The sequence below is a fragment of the Bactrocera latifrons genome, unplaced genomic scaffold (genome assembly GCF_001853355.1).
Source record: "Bactrocera latifrons isolate USDA-ARS-PBARC rearing strain unplaced genomic scaffold, ASM185335v1 scaffold_94, whole genome shotgun sequence".
NCBI lineage: Eukaryota > Metazoa > Arthropoda > Insecta > Diptera > Tephritidae > Bactrocera > Bactrocera latifrons.
In genome coordinates, this window is record NW_017537645.1 from 115,038 (window position 1) to 143,026 (window position 27,989).

Consider the following 27,989-nt stretch of genomic DNA (forward strand, 5'->3'; position numbering starts at 1 on the left):
ATATATTATAAGTAAGTATACATACGTAGGTTGACTTTTATACTTCGGCATTTGCTAATCCTTGTGTCTTAATCTGACAACTCAACTGTTGTTTACATTAACTTAAAATGTTCATCTCGGCCAAAAATGGAATTAAATCGCGAATATTTTCTCGCGATTAGTTTTTACAACGTTCGACGTGGTTTAACAGTGTACATCGATGAACTTAGTTCAATTTTTTGCGTTGAAGCTGCTTCTAAGACCATTGTATTTGATGGTGTGGTGAATTCCATCGAAGTCACATTACGACGAATTTCGTGAATGTCGTCCAAAATCAGTGGTTTTCCCAGAACACAATTCGTTAGTCCCTCATAAAAAGCTCGTGTCGATTGTACGAGAGAAATTAAAAAAAAAATACGTTATCGGTGCTTCGAAATACGTCTATGACATCGTGATGAATCGTTTTTGAAGCCTTCAAGATTCCAAAACACCGATTTATCGAATAAAATAAAACATTTGATGGAAATAGGTTTTAGTTCATTCAAAACTCCAACTCCAGAAACACTCAGCTAAGCTGACATTGACTGGTCAGATATATTTTAACACCTGAACCTTTGACTTTTTTGTGGTGTGATTTGGAAAGTGCACGTCAGTAATTATCAGACAATTGATGAGTTGAAGGCAAACACTGCTGTAGCAAAAAGCATTCTACTACAAAAGCAGCCTTCAAAAGACATTCTAATACTGTGACAAAGTAGTTCGCGTCAAACTTTATGACGATTTGAGGGTTTTGTTATAGCTTTCGGCTTAAATAGTTAGTTAATAATGAATATTGCACTGTGAGCTAGGGTCTATTGTGCCCTCCCCTATATCGCATATGGTCACCAAGGTCCAGCATCCTGAATAATTCCAGGAGCCTGCTGGGTGCTACTGAGGTGATGTGATCCCTGTTCATGCATATGGAACCCAGGACCTTAAGCCTGCTTCTGTAAATTGGTGGACAATCCATAATCAGGTGTGTTGGTGTTTTAGCTTTCGTCTTTCAGCTAATTATAATTATACTATAGGGTCTATAACTAGACATGAGGCAATAGTTTTTCATAATGCCATTGCCCCATCTCATGTTGCAGGTTAAAAACTATTTAAAAAACAGCGGTTGGAAAGTTATGCCTCTATCATCTTCTAGCCCTGACTGTCTCTTCCGACTACCATTAGTTCCAGTCGGTGCAAATAAAATGCCCTCACTGGAACACTGTTCAAATCAGAAAAGGGTATCAAAAATTGGTTTGATTCATTCTTGTCTGCTAAGCCGACCCAGTTCTTTTGAGATTGAAACTACAAATTGCGAGAAAGATTAAAAAATGTTATAGCTTCTGATGGACAATGCTTTGAATAACGATTTAGAGAATAATCAAAAAACGCGCACGAATATAGTTATTGACCCAATATTTCAATTATAACATGTAACGGCGTAGAATCATTGTAATGAGAAAAAATGCATTTATTTTTACTGTCTATAATTTGAAAAATTATTTGAGGGTTTCATTCTAACGTCAAACCTCGACTTTAAATTGGTCTAAGTTCTTAAGAACAAATTTAAATTAACTCCACAAGAATATGATACCTCCACGCACATGAACTTAATTGAAACAAACTTAAAGTGCATATTTAATACATCACATTTATTATTTACATTGTTCATCGGGAATTTCTTTCGCGTTTGAACGTTTAAAAATTACTATTTTTTCTTTATTACAATTATCTTTATTTGCTAATTCGCAACTTGGCGTCAAAAGCTGAAAGAAAATAGAAAAATAAAATTCTTGCACATACAGATATTTTTTTTAAATACATACATATGATGTAAATGTATATATGTAGGTCAATGTGAATAATTTGGTGCAGGCACTCTTCATCGAACGTGCAGCACGCTTTACTCACGAGTACAAGCTCGTAAAATGTTCGTATGTTCAAACCAATTGATTTCTTAAATTCACCTGTGTTGCACRCACACATATATGCGTGCACATATACGTGCAACATAATCATGAATTCACACAGTAGTTCAATTAAATTGTTTTGTATTTCCGTGTCTTCATGGATCCCCGGTGCATGTAGTGGTGGTAGAACCGGAACTAACTGTGTTATAATTAATGTATGTTCCTTACTTAAATTCAAATGTGGATAAGCCACGGACACAAAGAAATGAAAGCAGTGTTTAATCTATGTAAGTTTCTTTTTTATGATGTATTTCAATGTATGTATGTATTTTACTCGCATTCTAGTTTTATTTTTATTATCATTATTGTATATGTATATATGTGTATTTTCCAACTTTGTGTTTTCGCATTTTTAAATGTGACAAAACTTTCGTTTCTTTTTACTTCGAAATATTTTTTATTTTTTCTCCGCTTTCTTTTTATTACTTGTGTGTATAAATTGCGAAAAACAGTTGCACGCCATTCTATGAATGACCCACCGGCCGACGAGCTGTCACACTACACGACAATGTAAACTGGTGCAGAAAAATTTCTTTGACATCTTGACGTTTTACTTAAATTGACAATTTAAGACTTCTAACGGTTATAGTTAACATAAACAACATGTTGACATGTGTATGTGTGAGTGGATTTGTGTATTTGTAAATATGTTTATTTGTATTCATATGTTCGAGTTTGTATTGTAATATGTTCACTTGTGTGCAGTTTCGTTAGAATAGATATTAGGCGAATTTTGCCTTTACCACCAACCATTAGCCGTCGTCGTGGTAGCAGAATTACTCGGAATACCGGCAGCACCCACACTGCTACGGCCATTATTGTTCCCACCACCACCGTTGCCGACGCCGCTATTGCCATTGCCATTCCCATTCATGTGGCCGCCGCATTGCTCATCTGCGGCTGCTGATATTTGTAAAGTACTGATATTTTGCACAAAACTGTCCATGGCCGCTTCGTCTAGGTATGGAGAAGCGCATTGCGCATGCGGGCTGTGTGAACTCTTCTTGATTAGCAGTTCGTTTAGATCGAGCATTGCATTTTGTTGCTGCTGCTGTTGTTGCTGACTCTCATATTCATAATTATAACGCTGATAGGATTCAACATCAGATTCCGTGCCAGCACTGCCCGCGTCGAGCTCATTCAAATTAACGAGATTATTTGTTGCAAACATGCCAGCATCTGGATAACAATGAGAATATATTTAAATTATAATGTGTGTATGTTTGAACTGTGGATTTACATATGTAAGAGTGTGAAAGTTATAAGTTAGGTTAGTAATTATTCAGAGAAACCTAATTCGTTCAATATTACTTTGAGATTCCAACTAACATTAAAATGGCTTTTTCAAAAGCGCTTCTCTCTAAAAAGGTAATGGCAAACCTCAATGCTTGTCATGAAAAAACTGCTTGCGAAAATCTGTCAGAAGTTCGGCTAAAAGTTCGGTGCATCACAGGATCGGAAATTATTAATATAATTATTTGGGTAATATTGTATTTAGGTTAAGAATTGTTTAGCAGTGGCTTATAAGCTCGCCATCTCCGCAGCGTCCACTTTTATCGCGGTGGGTCCCCATATTATAAAGGAGCTGCACTGCAAGGAAGAAGGAATATAGAGAGAGAGGTATTAGCAACAACTCCAAGGCATGCGCCATGCCAAGTTGCTAATGAGGGGACAATATCAGACTATACTTGTTCCATTTAACATTGGCAACTCTAAGCTGAAGAAGCACTTATACAACATGGACCTAACTTCCTTCGTAAATTGTGGGTTCTGCGATAGGGAGTTTGAAACACCTGAACTCCTTTTAGGCTGAAGGCCTTTGTATGCATGTTTCCAAATAGGGATCACATTGCTTCGCTAGCCACCAACAGTATATTGGACTTTTCAATATCCTGTGCCGAGGTGAGACTTTGTGATTTAGGAGAGGACACAATAGACCTAAGGTCGGATTGCACTCCTCGGCTATCTAACTAATCTAGTCTAACTTAAGTATAATTTTATTTATTTCGATTTCTCTGAAGTTTGGAAGTAAACAAATACTTTACGTTATTCGATAATTGGCAAAGGGTTCTCGGGAGTTCTGTAACGTTCATATACAATTTTAAATGTATTGTTCTTATAGCTGTTATTATTATTTTTTTTTTGAAATCTGACTTCACCTAACCCCTTAGTATATTTAAGTCTAAAAATATTTTTATATTTAATTCATTCTTATTGTAGACTGCTTACCATTCCCGTAATCGGCTAAAGTATCATTGTAATTGGGCACAACTGTCGGATGATATTTCGCCTGTTGCTCGCTCAATGCACTCTGGGTGAGTGCTGCTGATGTTGGACAATGCTCGTAAATATTCGTAGTCGTTGACGTTGGCCTACTGCGGTAGACCGGCGTGATTTCCACACGATGTGCTACCGGTGATGTCGTACTTCGGGTAAAATTCGAGTCGTTTATGTTATGAATGGAGACCTATTTAAAGTACTTAAATATTATTATATACAGGATAGCAAAACTTTCATTTCACAGAAATTAACGGGAATTTGTTAAACTGTCTTCTTCAAAAATACTAAAGGGGTACTCCGAAATTAATAAATTGTTAATAAGAAATAACGGAATTAATTTGGATAAAATAATTTGTAAAATCTAACTCACCTCATTGCTGAGATTTTGTCCAGGTATTAAATTTTTCAAGAACGAAGCGTCGTCGTAGCGTATAACACCCGTATTGGTTATGCCATCTAAATATGAATTATAACCGGTGATGGTAGGTGGCGGTGAATCCTCACCGCAATTATGGTGATGTAAATGGCAATCATTGGCGCTATCGAATAGCGAACCGGTATTGGCGGAATGCACAACTGGCGTCGACATTTGACTGCTATTGGTCTGTGCTGTTGGTGGGAAAACATCAACAAACCCGTTATAGTAACTGGACTGTTGATATTTCTCTTGCAACGAGGCTGAGGTTAAGCAGCCACCTGCACCACCACCATTTCCGGCATTACTAACACAACCATTTCCTGCACCACCTAAATAAGCTGCCGCCGCCGCCGCAGCTGCTACTGAAAATTCAAATGGAGTTAATTATAAATAAATTGGGGTTTGAATTATTTCTGGTTATCCACAATTTGCACAAAGTCTTAACTTACAGTTATCTGATCCCGGTACTACAGTGTTTTGCAGCTCTTGTCCCACGAATGAGGTCCATTGTGTTGTGCCCTCCTTGCATTTCTGTTTTTGCTGTAAAGCGTTCTTAACTTCACTACCAATGGCCGAGATGCATTTCTGTTGCGGTGATGGGCGCGCAATTATCGCTGCCTCACCCGTCAAGCCGCCGCCGCCACCATTACCAGTTAACGAAGTGCTGCCACCATTTTCATCTATGCTTGTACAGCTAATACTGATGGTGTTGTGTGTGCTACCAATTGTACCGGGACCCACACTGCCAGTCGACGAAGACGACGAGGCCGGTGCATTGCCGCTGCTCGCATTCGAACTGGTATTCGAAAAATATGAGAAGGCCGAAGACGAAGAGGCGCTACTGCCGTCACCATTGTTGTTCGTTGAAATCATTTGGTTGGCAGAGTTTAGCTGCTGTTGTTGTTGCTGCTGCTGCTGCTGCTGCAGCTGAGTGGCTCTAACAGCCTCCGCAGCGGCTTCTTGCGGCGTATAATAGCTTACATTACCGAATTGCCGATAACCGCCCAATGCTAGGCCATTCGTTACGGCCTGGTGTAACGCCGGATTGCGTATAGTGAACATTCCATTCTCATTCTTAATTATTGCAGCTGGTTGATCCATAGGTATTGGTGCAGCTAGCGTCATTCCACCCAGCGGCCGGCCTGTTACGAGCCCTGGTTGTTGTTGTAGTATGGTTGCCGCTGCATTAGCAGCACCACCGTGGAACATCGGATTTCGCAAGGTTATCATCTTCGGCTGTCCGTTGATATTGTGATCAGCAGCGACGTCGCCAATATTACCGCCAATTGGACCGTTAGTAGAAGCAGCGGCATTTGCAGCACGTGCATTTCTCTCTTGTTTCGATTTATTACGTCGCTTCTTACTTTTAGAAGGTTTCCCACCACCTGTTGCCGCTCCGCTGCCTGCATTCATTTTTTCCGAGGCTTTCTTGTTGTTATTGCTGGTCGGATTTGCTTCAACCATTATGATGCCACTTTGCTCTAATGCAGCGGCCGCTGCTGCCACACCTGCATATGGTGCTGCCCCAAAATAGTTGCCAACCGGAGCAACAGGTGGTGCAATAATTGTTGCACCGGCCTTATGATGGAATGATTGTGACTGCTGTGCCTGTTGCTGCTGCAAGGGTTTGGATAGTTTTCGTATGGATTCGGACTTCTGGCGCAACTGTTCGCTCTTAACCGGATCTACTTTGGTGAGCGTAATGCCGGGGGGTAACGACAAATTTTCCACCTGTACACCACGATTCAATTGATCCATAATGCTTAGTGCGGGAACCATACCTTGGTAGGTGGCATTATTACCGCCATTACTTACACTCGCGTAACTGGGTTGCATGGGGGGTTGACCGTTTACTTTTACACTTAAATTGCCACCAATATGTAACGCTTGGAGCTGTTGCGGCAAGCTATTGTATTGCCGTTGCTGTTGTTGTATATGTTGTAAAGAGGGCTGTGGATCAGGTGGTATCACAACTTCATCCGGGTTGAAGTAGCCCATATTATTCGGTATGCCTGCACCGCAATCCTCGTAATTGTGGTGCAAGTGTTGTTGTTTTTGGAACTTTTTATTACGTTGAGCTTGTCGTTGTGCGCGCTTAGAGAGCGGTTTACCCTCAACGCCGGCGCTAGTACCGGAGACTTGATGGTTGGGCTCAGCAGTATGACGAGAGGAGTTTTGATTCATCCCACCATTGCCACCACCTTGAGAGTGAAGATGAATTTTATATTATAATATGTGTTAACGAATAATATAAACGTTTTTAAATTTCAATCATTTTAGAAACTTACCAGATCCACGACCGCCACGCTCATAACGTCCACCGCCTCGTTTTGGACGCGAATCATTTCCACTACCATCACCGCTGCAACCACCGTTACCGCCGCCACCTCTATTGCCTCGTCCCCCTCTGTTGCGTGGTGGATCCTGTGATTGCGTTTGTAACTGGCTTTGCATTGGTTTTTGTGATGGGTTTTCAGCCAACTTCTGCTGTCGTGACGATTGTCGACCAGATTTCGATGGAAGTTCCCTATGTGTAGCACCTCCCACAACAGAAGTGGTACCGGTAGTTCTATTTCCTACTGTACCAGTTGACTGACTGTTTTGCCCCGCTTGCACATTTTCCTTTCCTTTGGCTTTACCCTTAGAGCTTACCATATCTCTGTCTCTGTCTCGTTCTCGTTCCCTATTCTTATCGTTTCTACGCTGTGTTTGGTTTGCAGATCGTTGTTTTGATTGTGACGATTGTTGTTGAGTTGGTGGTGGTGGAGGTGTGACAATTTGTTGGTGTTGCTGTTGTTTTTTGGCTCCCCCATCATCTTTTCGCTGTTCTTGTTTACCCTTCTTATTCTGTGATCTTAGATTTTGCTGATTAGAAGTAGCTTCATCTTTTGTCTTCAACCCACCAGTTTTGGTTTTTGGCTTTGCAATATCTGGTGTGGCAGTTGTTGCTGTCGATGCTATCGGTACGGATGTAGTAGTATACGGTGTTGCTTTTAGCGCTACCTTAGCTTTAGAAACAGGCGGATTTGATATTGTCTTTTGAGGGATAATGACAACTGGGTTCTGCTGCTGATCGTCTTCTGAGTCTGTTTCATCGTAGCTTGACGAGTCTGAATACCAGTCGGAATCAGAATCCTGCGTATGCAGTGTTGCAAAGGGATTGTTGCCGAACTGACCATTGTCTATAAATCGTTCACGCTCCGTACGCTCTTTCTTACGCTTCTTTCGCTTTTTCATTTCAATTTCTTCTTCAACAGTTTCTGAAGGCTCTGGTGATGCCGGTTTTACCTTCTCTTTGTTTTCAGATTCGAGCGCTTTTTTATTACTACCATTGCCCTTATTTGTTTGTTGCTGTTGTCCTTTAACTAAGTCCTTTTGTTTTTGTGACGGCGTCGTTTTTTCTGTTTGAATCAAGGTTTTGTGTTGCTGAGTGGCTGATTTGCTCGTCATTTTCATGTTCTTGGCTCTATCAGCTGGCCCTAATGTCGGCTTCTGACTGCTCACGGAATTTTCTCTCGTGTTCATTTGACTGTTGACTGGTGTGGCAGATAAGGATGTGCCGGCAGAGCAGGAAGTAGTTGTAGATGCTGAACGACGTTGTGATGCTGATATTAGTGTTTTACTGTCTTTCTTGGGTAATCCCTCAACAGCCTCCGCTGTGGACACAGAAGTAGTTGAGGCCGAGGGCGTAACCGCATTCTTACCAGGATTATTCTTTGACTTCAAATTAGCAGTTGCTGCTTCATTCCGCCGTTGGGTTGGTTCATCGATTTTCGATTTGCTCTTTTTGTTTACTTTTTGTTGATTCGCCTTCTCTGCACGCGCACTTTCTTGCTCTTGTTGAAGTTGCTCTTCTTTAGCCGCCGCCAAAGCTGCTGCCTGTTCGGCGGCCAATTTGGCTGCGCGGCGCCTCTCCTTTTTCAGTTGCGTTTTTGATAAAGGTGGCGGTGGTATTGTTAATGATAAATGTTCCGCCGACATTTCGCTGGAAGCAATGGGCGGCGGTGGCGTTGGTGCCTGCATTGGCAAAGGTATTTGTTGTAATGGCAATTGTGTCATTGGTGGCGTCGATGTTGGCACCAGTTGGCCATTTACGAATGAGTAGAGCAACTTATCTTTGTCCGCAGGATTAACTTTGGCGCTGACAGTAACTCGGGGTTCCGTGACATTGGATAACTGCTTTAGGGGTAGTTGCGTCATTGGCGGCGCCGTAGTGGGTACCAGTTGACCATTCACGAACGTATAGAGTAACTTGTCTTTATCCGGAGAGCTACCCTTGGCGGTGACCGTGACACGTGGCTCTGGCACGTTTGGCAAGTTAACGCGGCGTATTGTGACGATGCGCTTGGAGGGGTCCGTATTCGAATTGCAGGCTGCGTTGGCCGCCATGGCAGCGACAACATCTGGGGAGAGTGTTTGATGGGGCGGCGGTGCATAACACATTGGTGTCGGCATGGGTGCGCGAATCATGCCGTAACCCGCGGTGGCAGCCCCTGCGCTCAATGTAGAGCTTTGTGAAGACTGGAAGTCAATTTGATAAGGAGAAAATGATGTGCCGGGCACATTGGCATGTGCATAAGCAGATGGCAGGGCATAACTGCTGCTGCCAGGCACAATACCACTATCGGCATTCAGGTTATTAATACCATCAATGGCGTTGGCGGTTGTGGATGGCACACTTGAGCTTACATTGGCATCAGCGTTCAAACTTGTACCGGCCCCGCTGGCGTTCTCTTCAATTGCCTTCAACTTTTCCACTTGTTGCTCCTTTGTAGGCAAATAGGAAAATTTAAATTCAGCATTTGTTTGCTTTACCGTTGCAATCAACTCCAATATCACAGTTTCCACTCTTGCTTTAGCGCGCTGCAGCTTTTTAATGTTTGTTTCAAGTTCACCGATTTGTTTTTTATCACGTTTTTTACTGCCCTTCAACAGTTTAAGTTTGTGTTTGTCAGTGAATTCCTTGAAGTAGATATCTTGAAACTGTCCGCGCAGATCCTGCAGCTCCATAATGCGCTTCTCTTCTTCTTTGCGTTGCTTTTGTTTTGCCTTTTTAGCAGCTTTCTTCGGATTGGTAGTTTGCGGTTGTGGCTTTTTCCCATTACCACTACAAGCTCCCGTTCCACCTTCGATGTAGCTCAACGTTTCATTTATCCACTTACGCACCTTTGATTGATCTCGTGAGTAATTATCTAGGAACTCTTTCGAATAGCTGTTCAGGTAAACACTCAGCACACTCAAATCACGTGAACCACTACCACCACCGCCCTTCTCACTGCCACCCGAAGCACTTTTGCCATTAGCCAACTTGCTGGCAGTGACTTCCCGATTAGCTGCTTCCCAGGCGGCAGCATTTGCACTCTTTGGCATTGGAATGCTGGAGGAGCCGATTACTGCAGCGGGTGTAACTTTTTTGCCCACTCCATTGGGTGTTTCTGTTGTTGGCTGCGTATTTTGCCCACTAGAAGCAGTTTGATTCATATGCAGATGACTAATACGTTTACACAATGTACTTAGACAAACTAAGCTATCATCATCATCCTCTAACTTGTTGCCGGTGAAATTATGTGTTTTAGAATTGGCGGCGGTAGCTGCTGCTGCTGCTTTAGCTACCGCCTTCAATGAAGGTGGCTGCTTGGTGCTCGTGCTTGCTATTGGCGGTGTCGATTGTGCTGGCAGCAGCGGTGGTTGCGGCGGCTGCTGTGGATCATTGGCTGCTGACGCTGACGCTGCGGCTGCCGCAGCTTTCATGTTTTTACGCGCATTTATTAGTTGCGATAGTTTTTTACGCAATCTATCACGAGTCTCGTTCATGCGAGCATGATTGCACTCCTGCAGACAGTACGCGATTATTATTATTGTTTGTATTTAACCAATAAAAAAATACCTTTTTGATGCGCTTCTTGCTGGAATGATTTTCTTTGCAGTGATCTCCCAAATCCGAATGATCGAAACAACCTAATAAATAAAATACATTAAAAATGAGATTATTATTTAGAAATTTTCAAGGTTATGTTGCATACATTTCTTCATTTTCTCCTTGCAATTCTTTTTTGGATGATCCTCGACAACAGTCGTTGCTTCGATATTGGTAATGGGCGGTGGGATTTGGTCACTTAAAGCCGGGCTGCTGCAATTATTGATATAATTTAAAAGTGTTCTAAGATATATAGAAATATGTACAAACTTTTGCGCATCATCGAAATTTAGAAGTTCATCCAATTTCTTTTGAATCTCTTCAGTGTGTACATCAACAGTAAAAGCAAAACTGAAATTCAAAAATAAAGAAAGTGATTATTAAAAAAACAAAAAGTTGTCTCTGTATACTTACTCCGATTCGACTTGACTTTTAAAAGGCGATAAACTATAGGTGAATAAAATATAATAAAAATATTATTAAAATATTACCATAAAGTGAAATGAAAAACAAAGTTCGTTTCTCATAAAAGCAGATAAATCTTGCAGAGAATGGCAAATATTATTATAAAGAATATTTTATAAAAAAAAAATCTTTTTGGATTCAAACACGTAATCAGGCCACCTCAAATACCGCACAAACTTCTTAGCATATAAGTAGCAAGTTTTTTCATCAGATTTGTTGAGTAGTGTAATCTACTTTGGCAAATAAAAAAATTTTTCGGTGCGCTTGTATCTAGAACAGATATTTGCTATAATTGTCCGTTTTCGGCGTGCCCGACATATCAACAGTTTCTTGTTAAGAAAAGAACGTGTGCAAAATTTCATATAGATATCTGAAAAACTGAGTGACTAGTTCGTGTACATTCAGACGGACATGGATATATCGATTCAGATCTTTATGCTGCTCATTTATTTATATATTTCGTACGGTGACTATCTGGATGTAATAAATTTGGTAGCTTAATACCCCCATTAAGGGTATAATTATGAAATGTTTCAGCAGTTCAAAATCGTTCGTTCTGCCAACGATAGAGAATTTCTACCGAGTACAAATTTTATAGGAGTTATAGTTTGAAAGGAGTATCTTATTTAAATTCATAAATAACAATTGAAATTTAAAATTTGTGGAATAAATATTCGACTAATCTATAAAGCTTACCTTTTTATTTTATCTAGAAATTTAACGAACTTTGTGTCGTCCTTATTGCCTACTATTTTATCCGTGTACAGCTTAATGTCATTATTTTCCAACTCAAAGTAGCTTAAGTTCAATGGGCACTTAAGATCAAACTCCATGAAGTATCTAGCATAAAGAGAAATTATAAATGTCCAATATATCTTCACTACAAGATCGTGAACATCCGCTAAATCGAATCCAATGTTGAAAGCAATCATTTTTCGATTATAGAACATAATGTTTGGCAGTATAGCACGAAGTTCTTCGATACTCATCGACAATTGCTGGTAGTATTGCACCAAGTGTAGAGACAGAGTATGTGTCACTTCGTTGTTGAGTATTTTACGCGCTAACAGGCAGGATGGACTTGTGCAATCTTTGCAAAAATATTTTTCGTCAATAGAGGTGTATCTATAACGTTTTCGATCTGCAGAAATTAACAAATATTTAATCAATAAAGAACTTTTGGAAGTATTATTATAAGAGAATTTAAAGCATACTATTTAAATGCTGAAACACAGCCCAGGCTATATGATATTGTCCCAATTCGATGGTGTCGTCAATCTTCCCTTCAACGGCCGGCAATGTCTTGGAAACTTCATCGTCCAGCTCATCTTGTGTGGAACCTTTATGTTTGCTATTACTTCTCACAAATGATAGAAAATCATCACTTGTGCAAACATTTAAAATTTTCGACTCGTACAGATTAACTTCCTTTTCTATTAGCGATTGCGCCATACACTTGTAGCAGGTGTTATCGGAGTTGCGTCGGGGTGGCAATGGTCCTCCAGCTATAGAGCATGTAATACACTTGCAATTCCTGAATAAAAATTAAAAAAAAAAAAAAAAAAAAAAAAAATAATTATTAAAAAAAAAAAAAAAAAAAAAAAAAAAAAAAACAAGAAAAGAAACATTCACTTTGGCTGCACCGATACCCTTCAAATGTGCATTATTTAAAGCCCAAAAAGGTAAACAAAATTTTTTGATTATGATGAGTCAATTTGTTGCAAGCTATAGTGATCCTATCTGAAGAACTTTTTCGTGGATTCTACGCTGCCTTGGAAAAAAATCGATACCAAATGTCTTGAAGATATCTTATATATTATACGAAAAATAAACGCTATTTCGTTATATACTCGCAAAGCGTTCTCTCGGAAGGATATGAAAGAGAGACAGAATAATTTTGTTACAAAATCGTTGTCGATTTTGCATTTACATTGGAAGAATAAATTTCATTTCAAGAAAATAAAATTCATTTTGCAAATTAAGTTAAAAAGTTGAAGAAAAATTTTTCGGCAAGTGTGATTGTTTCGTTAAATTTCAAAACTTTAATGTCTCAAAAGCATTAATCAGACAAAATGTGGGTAAACACCATCCTATGAAGATAATTATCGCGGTATAATATTCATGTACCATTTTAAGTTATTTGATATTGTTAATAATATTTGATATTTAGTCAAGAGATTAATTGCGAGCGAAGGCGCCGGAAAAGCTAGTGTATTTATATATTTAAATTAACAAGTTCAAATTAAAATAATTTCCATGTATAAATTTGATTTTGGTCGGTTAGTTTATTCGGCAGCTATATGCTATTCCTGTCTGACATCGGAGATTCCGACAAATTAGTATATGTTTGGCGAGAAAAGACGTGTAAAAAATTTCATATCAACACCTTAAGAACTAAAGGACTAGTACAGAAGGACATGTCTAAATTGGCTCGTCAAGCTGATCAATTACAAATATACTTTATAGGATCCCCCACATTACTTTCTGGGTGTTACAAATTTCGTGACAAACTTAATACACACTGTTCACGGTATATAAATTATATTGAAATAAAAAACACCGAATTATTCACTACAATTTACTACCCAGGTGCATATAAATAGTATTTCTGAAAATAAGCCCATTAGCTCACTCTGTATGATATTCCAACAGCACATTGCATTTCTTGCACTTGTCTTCGCACACCAAGGTATTTGGTGGTTTGAAAAATCCATCCGGCCATTTCATCTTTGTATATGCCATTATATTTTGCCAGGCTAGCTGCCTATTTTCCAGACATTGAAAGTCGTAGAAATCATTGTCATCATCGAATTCTTGCAATGAGAAGGCTATCGCATCCTGTACCACAGTATCGAATATGCGATGAACATTTAGTAGACATTTTCGACGTTTGCGTTCCGCTTCCGACAAATTAAATTTGTTAAGTTCATTCCAAACATCTGCCCAACGTTTTTCAACACATGTCATTTTATCGTCAAACTGAATGTACTTTTTGATAAGTGAGGCATGTCGCGAGGTTAGTTCGTCCTCTTTCAACTAATTAAAATATTAATATTAAATAAGAATATTGTGAATTCAAATTAACGCTACACTTACAGTAATAATACAAGCCAACATAGTATCAGTGAGATTAGAGTAGACATGTAGCTGATATAGGCGTTGACACATCAATGTCCATGTTAAGTTGAATTTGCGTAGAAAATCGTTTTCGAATGCAAACAAATAAGTAGAAATTTGTTCCGATATGCGACACAAATCGTCATAACCATCCAAAATATCTGTAAAAGTAAATGTAAATAAACTCATATATAATAATTCACTCTATGTTTGTGCACATACATGTTAACATTTCCTCAGCAGGTATTTTATTGTTGTCGGGTTCAACAATTTCGATAAAACCTTCTGCATATGCCTTAACGATGCATTCCACATGAAAGGCTAATATTTGCAGCAAAAGCAGAGGGTTGTTTACCATTAGTCTGTAATAAAAAAGAATTTAAGTCTAATAAAAAGATTGATATACATTTTTAACACTCACATGGAACTAAAAAGTACGAATATCATATTATCCGATAAGGAATCATCGTATATGAAATCCATATGCTCAGCCTTTTTATTGTAGACAAAACCACACGCTATCCAGTAGATCTCCTTATTAGCGTCCAAAAGTTTTTCAAACTTATTGTAAGCGGTTCGATTTCTGTAAATATTAATAGTAACTTATTAAGTCATAAAATTTTGATTTTTAAAATATTGATTGCTTACTTTAGCATTGGCCCGTACGCCTTTATTAGCACATCCAGTAACATTACTACCATGTGCGCCGTTTTAAATTGCTCTACCATTATATGTATGACAATTTCACGATATTTCAAGCAATTTTTACACGAACAAAATGTAAAGAACTCATCGTTACTGTGCTTTACATGTATGTTGGATGCATCCTTCATATAAGCAAAAATAAACATTCATTAGTATATACAAAGTAAAATTTTTTTTCAAGTTACTTTACCATGAATGGACTAAGTGTGCGATGCTTCTTGCTAACTGCTAACTCTGCTATAAGGCTTTTCTTAATGTCCACCTCAATTACATTGTCTTCCCGCTGACTCAATTGCGTAAGCGAAACTACATTTTTAATGATTAATTGCACTAACAGATGGGGTGCATGTGGATCAAATGGTGGCAGAGAGAGTATCTTTGATAAAGCCGCAGTTGGATTCTTATCGTCCACCACCGACACACCAGGATCCGAAAACGGCAGTTTTGATAATAGCATTGAACGATCAGTGTCCATGGTGTCTACATTTGGTTTTGGCGATAGCAGAAGTATCTCAGGCACATCGTCGTCTTCGTCACTGGAACTAGTACTGCTGCTATCGCTATCTTGTCGCGCTTTTAATAGCACGCCACTCAATCGCGTCTCCTCTGTAGCAGAATCTTTGTGTTCTACATCAGAGCCTTGTGGTTCGGTTTCCCTATCGTCTGTCTTCTCATTGCTACGACTTTTAAGTTTGAAATTAAGTTTAGCTTCAGCTAACAGCGCAGACTTCATGCTTTGCCAATCAAGAAGATGAGCTTCTAATGCGGCTGCTAGCTTAAAATGCACGGTAGCGAAATCGTCGCCATCAGAGGTTGAAGGCGATGATCTGTTAGATGGCACCAACGTGCTCTTGCTGGTACATGGAGTTTCCGTTTCCATCTCGTCAGTAACTTCCGTCTTACTTGAAGTAAAAACAGCATCTGCTATCGGGGCAGTGCTAGAGCTGCAGGTGGAAGAGTTTACTTTTATGCGTCGTACGCGCACTCGTAGATCTTTTGCCTTTCTCGATTCCATTAGTTGTACTCAAAGTTATGTGCTTATTAATGCAGTTGCAATACAACTGCACCAGCACAATTTAGTTTCAATTGACTTGATGACGCTGCAGTACCTGCGACATCTACAATGATGGCGATCTTTCGCGCTCGCACTTGCATGCACCACGATGTGACGTAGAAAACGGACGAGGTCGCATTTAAAGACTGCTCTTAACAACTTTATGTTATAAACTCAAATACTCTTCTTATTGGATTTATATATTTTAGACATAGAATTTGTCTAATTTATCACAAAACTATGTATATATTTTCGATTTAAGGCAATACTGAGTGTAGTTGCACGCGCCAGTTATTCGTTAACTTGTTCGGTTGGTATTCGCTACTTTATTTCCGTATTTCCCACCATCCGTGTTTTTCACAATGTTTGGCTCTATTTTGTCCACCTTTTCTGTTATTTTCTAATTACTTCATTCGCTAAGTGCATTTTTCGTTTTGTCTGTTTGCAAAAACGTTCGCTGCAAACTTGTGTCCAGCAACAGAGCCCAACAAAGCGCATAAAAACAGCGTAAAGCGGTGCGGGCAGACGAAGCCCAGAATTTCCGCGACACTTTCACTCGGTTGCCGCAGCCACAAATCTTAGCTGCTCTGAGCGAGTTTTCTTCTTTGTTGTTTTTATGCAATATTCACGCACTTTTCACTCCTTTATATAACTAAACTAAAGCAAAATATTATAAATTTTATATTTTTAATTATTTTATGCACTTGTATAATGTCCTTTTGTTTAATTTTCTCTTTTTCCACGGATGTATGAAATTTCCTCGTTCTGCGCTTCGTTCTCTATTCGTCGTTTAATATCGTTCGTGAGAGTTGCAGTGAACTTTATTTTCTGCAGAGTTGCATGCTTTGGTATATATAATAAATTATAATGAAATTAAAAATATTAAAAATTTAAGCCAATTATTAAAAATGTATTGTGCAGGCTTAAAACATAGAGGTGATTATTAACAAAAAGCTCAAAGATATATAAATTCACTAATTCCAAGCTGCATTGAATGTGAGAAGTTAGAGAAAGAATTTTGGTAAAACAGTAACAACAATTACGCTTTAGGGGAAATTTGGTAAATTTTTAAATTTTCCGTTAAAACATAAAAATTATAATTCTAATGATTTCGTCAGATTTTAAGGGGAAAACGTTTAGTTATAACGTTCTCTAATATGGATTTTTTTTATTTTAATACTGATGTCATGAAATTATAAGAAAAGATGATCATTAGAAACTCGAATGTGAAAGAGGAAATTTGTTCTTCTTCATATAAAAACTGGAAACTAAGATGACTTAATTAGAAATTCGATTTAGTAATGGATGACGGAATATATTAAAGTTCCAATAGTCAGAGAAGGTAATAAGCTTTTTTCAAATACTAGTTCCGTTAAAATAACTAAATTTTCTTCTTCTTCCAATTGTGTTTAATATCATGTGTTGATCCAGTAATCTCCCGTAATAGGACATCAATGTTTCGTCGCTGATTCCTTCAAATTGCGCTTAAACAGCTTCAGCATCTACTGAGAAGAGGTCTTTCGGTTGTGACAGCACCTATCGCGCCGACAACATTCTCATGCCCAATATTTCATGCAGGATATTAGCCAGGCGGTATTTTGAGATGCCTATAGTTTTAGCTACCTTACGCTATAACTTTGTGTTATTACAAAATAATCCCAGAGAGAGAGGGTTCGGAATGCAAATTGTGTTGCCTCTGTTTCGTATTAACTTTACAAATCTTTCTCATTTTACCACAAATATCATTGATATACTTACATTTAGTGGTAAGCATGTGTGGTATAACACATAAATAATATATTTGTGAACACTGCGAAAAGTTGGCAAAGAAATAATATTGAAAACCGGTTTCCCAACACATCCGGTACGACTCGCACTTCCCGCTTGTGCATCTTATCAACATATGATTTTGTAACTCTTTATATGTATGTATGTATGTACTAACATATAGGTGTGTTTGTATGTACATTCGACTTTAATTACATACATAGCTTAGCCAATAGAACATGGAATTCGTGCGAACGATCAAACGATCAATCATTTGCGACCTGATATGACGAAAGTTGATGCTGGTGATGATAGTAAATTGCGTACATACATATGTATGTTTATATAATATAATGTTCTTAGGAGAATCCACTGATTAATTTATAGATAGATTTGTAATTATTGTAGGTAGAGGTTTTTGAAGAGAGCGACTTTGATTTCTATTTTCTTAATAACATTGGCGCTTTTAGTTTTCATTTTAGTGTCGATCAGCGAAGATCGCTTCTTCAATTCTTACAAGTATAGAAATATGAAATTTAAAATTACTTATTTACTGGTTTTGTTGGTATTTACGGTGAATATCCTACAATTTGCTAACGGCGATGGCATGATAGAGGTTTTTGGCTGGAAACAAATGGACTTCTACAATCGTGGCGACAGAGTTCCAAATGAGAACGGAAACAAGGGTGGTGGAGGGGGTGCTGCAGGAAATGGACCTAAAAATCGACCGCCGTGTAAGCAAATTCATTTCAAAATACTTTTACACATGAATTGCATTCTATTATTATAAAAAAAATAATGATTATACAATTAACAAGAATGCAATTAAGAAGAATGCATCGTGCCTTTAAGTGAAATAATCAAGTGATATGAAATCATCTATTAAGGTTCAAAGTGATTGAACAACTCAAAAGTTTAATATAATATATGTTCGAGTCGCTTCATGTGCGTTGTAATACATACATACATACATACAATAAATTAATATTACCTATATGTATAGTCTACGGTTGTGTTGATAACGAAAGTCAGGGGGGATTAAAATAATTATTGATTTCTAATGCGGTAAACCTTTTGTATAATATCGATTCAAAATAATACTTTAACGTTGATAATTCTGTGGAAATCTGTAGGCGTGGTGTAGTTCTAGGAGTAGATATCCGGAACGGAACCAGATTTTTATGCGACTGTCTCAATTAATTGAGGAATACTGTCAACTAAAAAAACCAACTTAATGAAAACAACTAATTGAGACAGTCACATAAAAATCTGGGTCCATTTCGGATTTCTACTGTGTATTGAAAAACCTTGGATTAATACAAATCTGGATCGGTTAATTTATAGACCCCACTATCGGGAACGAAGTAGGGAGTTCTAGTACCGTCAGCTTAAAATAGTTGTAACTTTGGGATTGAGGGAGTTGTGAACAGGTGGAGTTTGTTGCGGCCATGGTATTGTTCAGCTATGGTTAGGTCGTGATGAAGGTGGGGGCTGTTACTGATGAGCCTGAGAGTTATGCTGCCTAGTTGAGCTTTCTTTGCGCCAAAATGAACGGCAAAGTTTTTCACTAACATTATAAAAAACCTTTCCGAATTTTTACAATTACACACAGCGACATAGATTATGCCAACCCATAGTGAATTCATAAATTACTGTATGATGCTGTGAAACCTAATAACAATTGATAAAAATAAAATTTGCAGCCGGTACTATCGTGTTCCCCGATCAACTACATGGTTTGCTTGAAGGTGATAAAAGAAGCAAACGTGCCGCCGATAAGCGAATAACATCCCGCGATGATCCATTGAACAATATCGAAAGTCGGTTTCAAAATGTAGAAACAAGCGATTCTTACATTCCTTACAATAACGTACCTATGGGCGCGACACATTACAAGGGCAGATTATTTGTGACAATGCCACGACGTCGTATTGGTATACCGTCCACCTTGAATTACATCGACTTACAGAAGGATAGCAAACAATATAGCCCGAAACTCCATGCATATCCCGATTTCGAAACAAATTATCTAAACGTGAGTGTTAAATTCATTCATTCATATTCACATTCCGAATAATTATTGCTTAATTTATCTGGGCGCAAACATTTTTAGCCAATTTCTCCAGCAAATCCTAAACGCATTATTTCGGTTTACCGCACCACGGTGGATGCTTGCAAAAGGCTATGGTTCATCGATACGGGCATGCTTGAGTATCCCAGTAAGTTGAAATGTTAATTTATCGATTTTCTTTAAACATGCTTGAACCGTTTATGACCTATTCCAAAGACAATCGCACACAGGTGCAGCGACCGGCAATTTGGGTGATTGATTTGTCGAACGATCGTGTATTGCATCGCTATGAAATACCGGAGAGTATCGTGGACACAGGTCGAGGACTAGCAAGCATAACTATAGATGTTTTTGAACGAGCATGCAACGACGCCTTCGCCTACATACCCGATCTGTTGTACCGTCAGTTATACGTTTTTAGGTAATCTTAAGTAGATATCATTTAATTTGTATAAAAATTAAATTATATAATAAATTCTTCCTTATGTCTCATTACACAGCCTAAATGATAACCGCATGTGGGCCTTCAGTCATAATTACTTCAATTTCGATCCCCTCGGCGGTGATCTGCAAATTGGTGGCCAAACCTTCCGTTGGGATGATGGTATCTTCTCGATAACACTTGGTTCATATGCACCAGATGGTTATCGTACGGTGTACTTCCATCCGATGGCGAGCAATACGGAATTCGAAGTGGACAGTAGCGTGCTGCAGAATGAGGCTAATGCCGCACGTAGCGATCACGGCAACGATTTTCGTCCACTGGGTAGTCGTGGTGACAATCACCAGTCCACTATGCATTCTTATGACCAAAATAGCGGTATTATTTTCTATGCAGAAATACAACGTAACGGTATTGGTTGTTGGAACACAAATAAACCATTTTCCGCACAAAATCATGGCACCGTAGCACAAGATGCACAACGTATGATATATCCCAGTGATTTGACGGTAAGCTTAATTTTATATAGTGATAGTATACTCTCGTAAACGCCTTGTTCCACTAAGTGTAGTTAGTAACACCATAAAAATGAAGTTATAACTGTGGGATTTTCTAAGGCTGAGATCGAAGTTGGCATGAATGTTCTCTCGAATAGAAATTGGCTATGCTCACATTTAGTTTAAAGTTTCGTAAAGTGGGTATGGTCCGTCTCCAACCTGCTATATATCGGTATTAGTTCAAAACAACTGACACTGTTATCCCAAATGAGACTTCTTGTAGTAAGCCATTTTGAGTAGTTCAGTTAATAACGAATGCTGATTTCTTAAAATAAGTTTTGTGGAAATACTTTTTTTGTCTTAATTTTTGCCGTTTTGAGAGAGCATGATCAAATAATACCACCTTTTCCTCCTTTCTTTATTATTCGTAGATTGATGACGAAGACAATGTCTGGATGATGACCAATTCCATGCCGATATTTATTTATTCTACACTTGATCCGAATGTGGTGAATTTCCGCGTGTGGAAGCAGAATGTCAATGAAGCTGCCAAGAATACCGTCTGTGCCCCTAATTTATAATTTTATATAGAAAATAATTTACAAACATTTTTGTAAATAAACTACTTTTTGCCCAAACGCTGGTGAGTTAAAAAATTTGTAGTTTTGCAATAATAACGGAATATTTGTATCATGTTGATTAAAATTTTTTATTATTAAAATTCTCAAATAAAGAAAAAACTAAAGTATTAAGTTTTTTAGAAAAGTTTTAACTAAAATTACAGGCACATAATATCGCATGCTATTTTTAGATGTAACCTATGGGTATTAGATTCTATAATTTTAAAGAACGATTTTTTCTCGTAAGATTTTTGTCTAATTGTTTTCTTGTAAACTCGCTGTATCTGCGGGTGGTAGAAGCAACTTCTTCAACCAACTTTTGGGCTTATATCCAAGCCGGGTTTATTTCTTATTCTCTATACTGATTTTCGTTTTCCGAGAACCCCATCCCCTATCGTTTTATAACTACCTCATTAGCTAGGGCAGAAGTAGATATACACAGTCTTTCCCAGTGCCGTATGCAAAGCAAGTTACCAAGAAGAGTGATAGCTCTGCCTGCTCGCATCACCAAGACCTGCTCTGGAAACTAATCCAGATGCCAAGCCCTAATGGTATCAGCAGTGACGTCCATCTTCCAGACAGCGTCCGCAACGAGGATATAGCTAAAAAGATTTTCGGCGGGCATATAAGTTTGTAATGAAGTTTTCGTTACTCAGAAAGCAACCATTCTCAACGTGTTAGATCCCATAAAGCTCATATATACATATGTATAAATGACCAGCATGACGAGATGAGTCGTTTTTTCTATATCCATCTGCTGTTATATACGCTAATTAGTTCCTCAGTTTTTCTCAGTCTTCTGCTACTAAACCGGTATAGAGGTCCACATCTATTTTGGTGGAAAGGTAAATTAACCTCAGTGATTAGAGCGGAGTATTCGGAATATGGTGATGGTTCCTCCGGAACAGAATCGTCGTGAAAAGACCACTGTTTCTTGGTCTCTGATTTATTACGTTGGATCAATGTTTCGTAAATACGGATAGTACCGAAATGATGCAAATACTACTGTGAAATGATTTCGAGGTAGCGCTTATTGTAAGGTGTGAGCAAACGAGACATCTATCTCTTTGTTAGGCTGCTCATGCGCCTTTTATGCACAATTTAATTCTCGTGGTCTTTTGAGATGTCTTAGCTACTTCGCGCTTCACCACTGTGTTGTTACCAAAAGACTAAAAATATTCCCAGAGAGAGAGAGTGCGTAATGCAAACTGAGTTGTCTCCGCTGCACTTAAGCTTTCAAAATTTTTGCGAAAGATCAATGCTTGCGACCTGAAATGCCGAAAATTGATGCTGCAGATGATATAACATACATAGTATGTATACATATTTATACAGTTCTTCTGAGAATCCATTGATTAATATAAATATATGTATGTAGGTATATATGTACTTATGCGTGAATGCTGTAGGCAGATATTTTTCGGGAGAGCGATTTTTATATTTCTGTTTTTTGCTTTATATCAATGGCGGTTTTAGTATGCATTTCAGTGTCGATCATCGAAAATCGCTTAAAGTCTTTGAAGTCTTTCAAATATAGAAATATGAAATTTATAAATGTATATTTATTGATTTTGTTGGTATTTACGGTGAATATCGTACAATTTGCTAACGGAGATGGCATGATAGAGGTTTTTGGCTGGAAACAAATGGATTTCTACAATCGTGGCGACAGAGTTCCAAATGACAACGGAAACAAGGGTGGGGGAGGTGATGCTGTAGGAGATGAACATAAAAAACGACGGCCATGTAAGCAAATTCATTCCTCTTGCAAGATTTTAGAATTAACATTAAGCAGTTACAGACAGACATATCTACAAGTGCAATAGTAAAGTTATAATTGAAATAATTGGTAATTAAAGATTCAAACCGGTAGAATAATGAGAATGTTTAATACATAATATATAATACACGTTTGAATATCTGTGTGTCCATGAAAAGGCCACTATACACAAACATAAATACGTACTCGAATACTTAGTTGATAACACAAGTCAGAAAGGAGAGCTTAAAATCACTAATTATCAATTTTGAAAACATTTTGTTTAATAATAACCCAAAATAATACTAATGAAAAGTACTTTTTATGGCGTTTATAGTGTTTTAAAGTGCTTTACAAATATTAATTAGTTGGTGGGTTAAAAGTTTAAGAAAACATCATCGGGCATTCCCTAAATAAAATAGAGGCATGCTGCCGAGTTGACATGTCCCTGACGGTTACGGTATCTATGCTTAGTATATATAAAATATTGTGTTTCAAATGTGTAAAGCCTAGACAGGTCGGAAAGTAGAGTGTCTGTTTAACGACGCACCTGGAATTTTAGGAAACTCATTGTGCTCCCACCTGTACTAAAGCCCCATCCCTCTATTGGTTCCTCTCTGAATAATCTCGTGTTTCTGATGAAGTTCATTAGTACGAAAAGTTTTATCTATGCAACCTCTGAGGCATCGTCGAGAAACCCTCGACCGATAGTTGCGATTCTTTTTGTAAAGCCTTACATTCACTTAGCAGATACTTTATCTCCTGATAGCTTCTTCAGTAGTTGTTATGTGGCGCTCCTAGCCACTGGCATGTCTACCGATGAGATAGTGACCAGTTTGCACTCTTACTAGAGTTCTTATATCATTCCTTTTAAATTTTCGTGCTTGTTGAGCTAGTCAGGGATTGATTCCAACTATTAAATGTATGCAAGTAGCCAGAGGCATATATTTCCTTCTTTTGCGGAAGCTAGTTCATTTGCTTCACAGCTCCCAGGGATGTCACTACGTCCTGGAACCCTTTGCATGTTTATCGTGAGATAGGAGATCCACTATAAGATCAAGGCATTATTTCAATAACTTCGAAACCTTAAGAGATTTACTAATTTCAAAGCCGCCTGGTTATCTGTATATATAAACACATATGTATATTCCTTGTAGTGAGCACGCTGCTACGCAGTAGCCTGGAAATTTGGTGTTTAGATTTGTTAAACTCACCATGCGCCCAATCTTGGAAAAGACCCGTGAAAAGAGAATCGACACACACCACCTCTTCGGCGAGCTGCCTTTATTTGGTATTATTGAATTTGGTATCCTCGCAAAACTAATACGGATATGTAAACTGATGTTGAGCAATACCAAAAGCTTCGTCAGGATTGGGAAAGACCCTCCGAGCCGTTCGATACCAAACGAGGTTTCAGACAAGCTGACTCCCTTTCGTGGGATTTCTTCAATCTAATCTTGGAGAAAGTAATTCGAGGTGAATAACTAAATATGGAAGGTGCTATCTTCAATAAGAGTGTACAATTGCTGGCGTACGCCGATGCCGACATCAACTGTTGACAGTTATAACTTCGAAGTTGTAGATCATTTTGTCTTTCTTGGATCGGTATTAACAGCAACAACAATGTCAGCCTCGAAATCCAACGCAGATAACTCTTGACAACAGGTGCTATGTCGAATTGAGTAGGCAATTGAGAAGTAAAGTCATGTCTCGACGAACAAAAACCAAACTCTATAAGTCACTCATTATTTCCGTCCTGTTATATGGTGCAGAGGCGTGGGCGACGACAACATCTGATGAGTCGACGTTACGACTTTTCGAGAGTAAGGTTCTGCGGAAGATTTATGGTCGTTTGCGCGTTAGCCTATTCGCCGTGGCATTCGATGGAATGGTCGAAAACATTCCAGCTCTGCAGGTTTTCGACGCAGTACCCACAGGGGGCGGCAGAAGAAGAGGAATACCTCCACACCATTGGAAAGACCAGAAGGAGAATCACCAAATTTCGATTGGAATCTCTCTGCTACCACAGTGCTTGTACCGTTTCTGTTGACTTCGCTGTAAAATACGCATGTTGCGAAATTGCCATTCTTTTTGGATATAAATTGTTTCTTATATGTAATTCTACTAGTCTTCCTTACGTAGGAATGGATGAAGAAAAACCAATTGCTATGAAATGCTGTGGACTAGTATGTAAGCTTTTTCCGGCCTTTGGAATCACCTTGACTCTCCTTCATAACGAAGGAATATTGTTTAATGCAATGCCCCTTTGACAATGGTTGTTAAAACTATACCTACAGGAATGGAATTTGTCTCTGTTCCTTTGCCTATTGTATGCTCCACCGTTTAGTTTTTACAGCTGCCTAGAAGGGAGTATCTCTACCAGGATTAAAGGCTGGCTCATTGGATACCATCTAAATGTGGTATAGCAAACCCTTTTTTTTATAAACTTTACGATAATTGCTTTCGGTATGCATGTCAGAGTCGCATTGCAATTACTTACAACCTCATTCCTTTGGAATTGTCAGCTCTGGGTGACGCCAACACTTCGTTATGACAGTTATTTGTTGTTATCGCACTTTGCTACTCTCTTGACCCCTGTTAACTCTAACCTTGAAAATAAAATTTGCAGCCGATGCCATCGTATTCCCCGATCAACTTCATGATTTGATGAAAAATGCTGAAAAAAACAAACTTACCGCCGATAAGGGAATAAAATTTTCCGAGAAAGGATTTGAAAATGAAGGCGCAAAAGCTTCGTACATTCAATACAATAACGTGCCCCAGGGCGTGACACACTATAAAGGTCGCTTATTTGTGACAACGCCACGACGTAGTATTGGTATACCGTCCACCTTGAATTACATCGACTTACAGAAGGATGGCAAACAATATAGTCCGAAACTCCATGCATACCCCGATTTCGAAACAAACTATCTAAATGTGAGTGTTAAATTCCATATTCTTAGTAATTATTGCATAATTTATCTGGGCGCAAACATTTTTAGCCAATTTCTCCAGCAAATCCTAAACGCATTATTTCGGTTTACCGCACCACGGTGGATGCTTGCAAAAGGCTATGGTTCATCGATACGGGCATGCTTGAGTATCCCAGTAAGTTGAAATGTTAATTTATCGATTTTCTTTAAACATGCTTGAACCGTTTATGACCTATTCCAAAGACAATCGCACACAGGTGCAGCGACCGGCAATTTGGGTGATTGATATGGCGAACGATCGTGTATTGCATCGCTATGAAATACCGGAGAGTATCGTGGACATAGGACGAGGACTAGCAAGCATAGCTGTAGATGTTTTTGAACGAGCATGCAACGACGCCTTCGCTTATATACCCGATCTGGTGCACCGACAGTTGTTTGTTTTTAGGTAATTTTAAATAGATATCATTTAATTTGTATAAAAAACACAAATTTTATGAATTCTTTTTTATATCTCAATACATACATACAGCTTAAAGGATAATCGCATTTGGGGCTTCAAACATAATTATTTCGACATCGATCCGAACATTGGTGAACTGCATATCGGTGGACAAACCTTCCGTTGGGATGATGGCATCTTCTCGATTACCCTTGGTCCATATGCAGAAGACGGTTATCGTACGGTGTACTTCCATCCGATGGCGAGCAATAGCGAGTTCGTGGTGGACAGTAGTGTCCTGCAGAATGAGGCTAATGCCGCACGTAGCGATCACGGCAACGATTTTCGTCCACTGGGTAATCGTGGAGAAAATCACCGATCCACTATGCATTCTTGTGACCAAAAGAGCGGTATTATTTTCTATGCGGAAATAGAACGTAACGGTATTGGTTGTTGGAATACAAATAAACCATTTTCCGCACAAAATCATGGCACCGTAGCACAAGATGCACAACGTATGATATATCCCAGTGATTTGACGGTAAGCTGAAGTAACAGGTTTGTCAATAGAGACTGATAGGGACAGCAAACTACGCCATAATTTTCCCGCATTTTTGACATTTCTCTTCAGTAAGGTTTGCCATTTTATCATACAAAGATATGCGATTCAACAAAGAGTCAACATTTTTAAAATTTACTACCGAAATTCGCAGTCAGTAGCCTTAACTTTTAGAGCGGGTTTGTCAGTAAGACCGCTACAAGGGTTTTTTTATACCCTGAACAGGGTATATTAAGTTTGCCACGAAGTTTGTAACACCCAGAATTAAGCATCGGATACCCCATAAAATATATATATTATATAAATGATCAGTATGTTGAGCTGAATAGATTTAGACATGTCCGTCTGTTTATTCATCTGTATATATACGAACTAGTCCCTAGTTAACGTTTTTTTTTTGTTTTGTTTGTTTTTTGTTGTTTTTTTATAAAATAATTTACGTGAAAGTAGATTCGATGTCATTATATGAATTCTCCTAACTGCACTTTGCAGGGTGGGTTTCGCTTTACTGATATTAGTTCAAAATTATTGAAAGTGCTTTAACTTCTTAACATAAAATATTGAAACGAAAAAAGTTTAGAAATAATGAGATATAAAACACAGAGATCCTATGAAAACTAGGACAATGGATGTGACAACGCTTATTTATATTTAAACTATTCATGAATTGTTTCTTCCGATTTTCTCTTCCCTATGTGTCTTTTATTTTTCGTAGATTGATGATGAGGGCAACATTTGGATGATGACCAATTCAATGCCGATATTTATTTATTCTACACTTGATCCGAATGTGGTGAATTTCCGCGTGTGGAAGCAGAATGTCTATGAAGCAGCGAAGAATACCGTCTGTGCAATCTAACGCTCAATTTTATATAGAAAATAATTTGCAAGCATTTTTTGTTTGGCTTTAATTCTGATAATAATAAAAACATATTTGTCTCATGTTGATTATACTTTTTTA

The 27,989-nt window shown here is 38.4% G+C and overlaps 3 protein-coding genes across 5 annotated transcripts; 2 read left to right on the forward strand and 1 right to left on the reverse strand.

The window, feature by feature from the left end:
* Positions 1-2,412: 2,412 nt before the first annotated feature.
* Positions 2,413-16,710, reverse strand: LOC108977697. Of its 3 annotated transcripts, none has more exons than XM_018947532.1 (17): positions 15,072-16,710; positions 14,825-15,003; positions 14,598-14,759; positions 14,399-14,538; positions 14,156-14,337; positions 13,692-14,095; positions 12,274-12,593; positions 11,756-12,200; positions 11,009-11,041; positions 10,865-10,945; positions 10,701-10,804; positions 10,565-10,635; positions 6,966-10,509; positions 5,127-6,878; positions 4,630-5,039; positions 4,209-4,446; positions 2,413-3,158 (listed from the first exon to the last, which is right to left on the reverse strand). In XM_018947532.1, the coding sequence occupies exons 1-17, from the start codon at positions 15,894-15,896 to the stop codon at positions 2,719-2,721; spliced, it is 9,330 nt and encodes a 3,109-aa protein (XP_018803077.1). In that variant the 5' UTR covers positions 15,897-16,710; the 3' UTR covers positions 2,413-2,718. The 3 variants fall into 3 exon arrangements, with proteins under 3 accessions (XP_018803077.1, XP_018803078.1, XP_018803076.1); XM_018947533.1 differs by having other exon boundaries at positions 4,630-5,036; positions 10,701-10,807; positions 15,072-15,896; XM_018947531.1 differs by having other exon boundaries at positions 10,701-10,807; positions 15,072-15,896.
* Positions 16,711-18,169: 1,459 nt separating this feature from the next.
* On the forward strand, positions 18,170-21,350 carry LOC108977703 (L-dopachrome tautomerase yellow-f2-like). The gene is made up of 6 exons (XM_018947540.1): positions 18,170-18,436; positions 19,406-19,737; positions 19,816-19,921; positions 19,990-20,194; positions 20,274-20,724; positions 21,144-21,350. The coding sequence occupies exons 1-6, from the start codon at positions 18,232-18,234 to the stop codon at positions 21,291-21,293; spliced, it is 1,449 nt and encodes a 482-aa protein (XP_018803085.1). The 5' UTR covers positions 18,170-18,231; the 3' UTR covers positions 21,294-21,350.
* Positions 21,351-22,826: 1,476 nt separating this feature from the next.
* LOC108977704 (L-dopachrome tautomerase yellow-f2-like) lies at positions 22,827-27,966 on the forward strand. Its single transcript, XM_018947542.1, has 6 exons — positions 22,827-23,078; positions 25,721-26,031; positions 26,097-26,202; positions 26,271-26,475; positions 26,560-27,010; positions 27,744-27,966. The coding sequence occupies exons 1-6, from the start codon at positions 22,874-22,876 to the stop codon at positions 27,885-27,887; spliced, it is 1,422 nt and encodes a 473-aa protein (XP_018803087.1). The 5' UTR covers positions 22,827-22,873; the 3' UTR covers positions 27,888-27,966.
* The last annotated feature ends 23 nt before the right edge of the window (positions 27,967-27,989 follow it).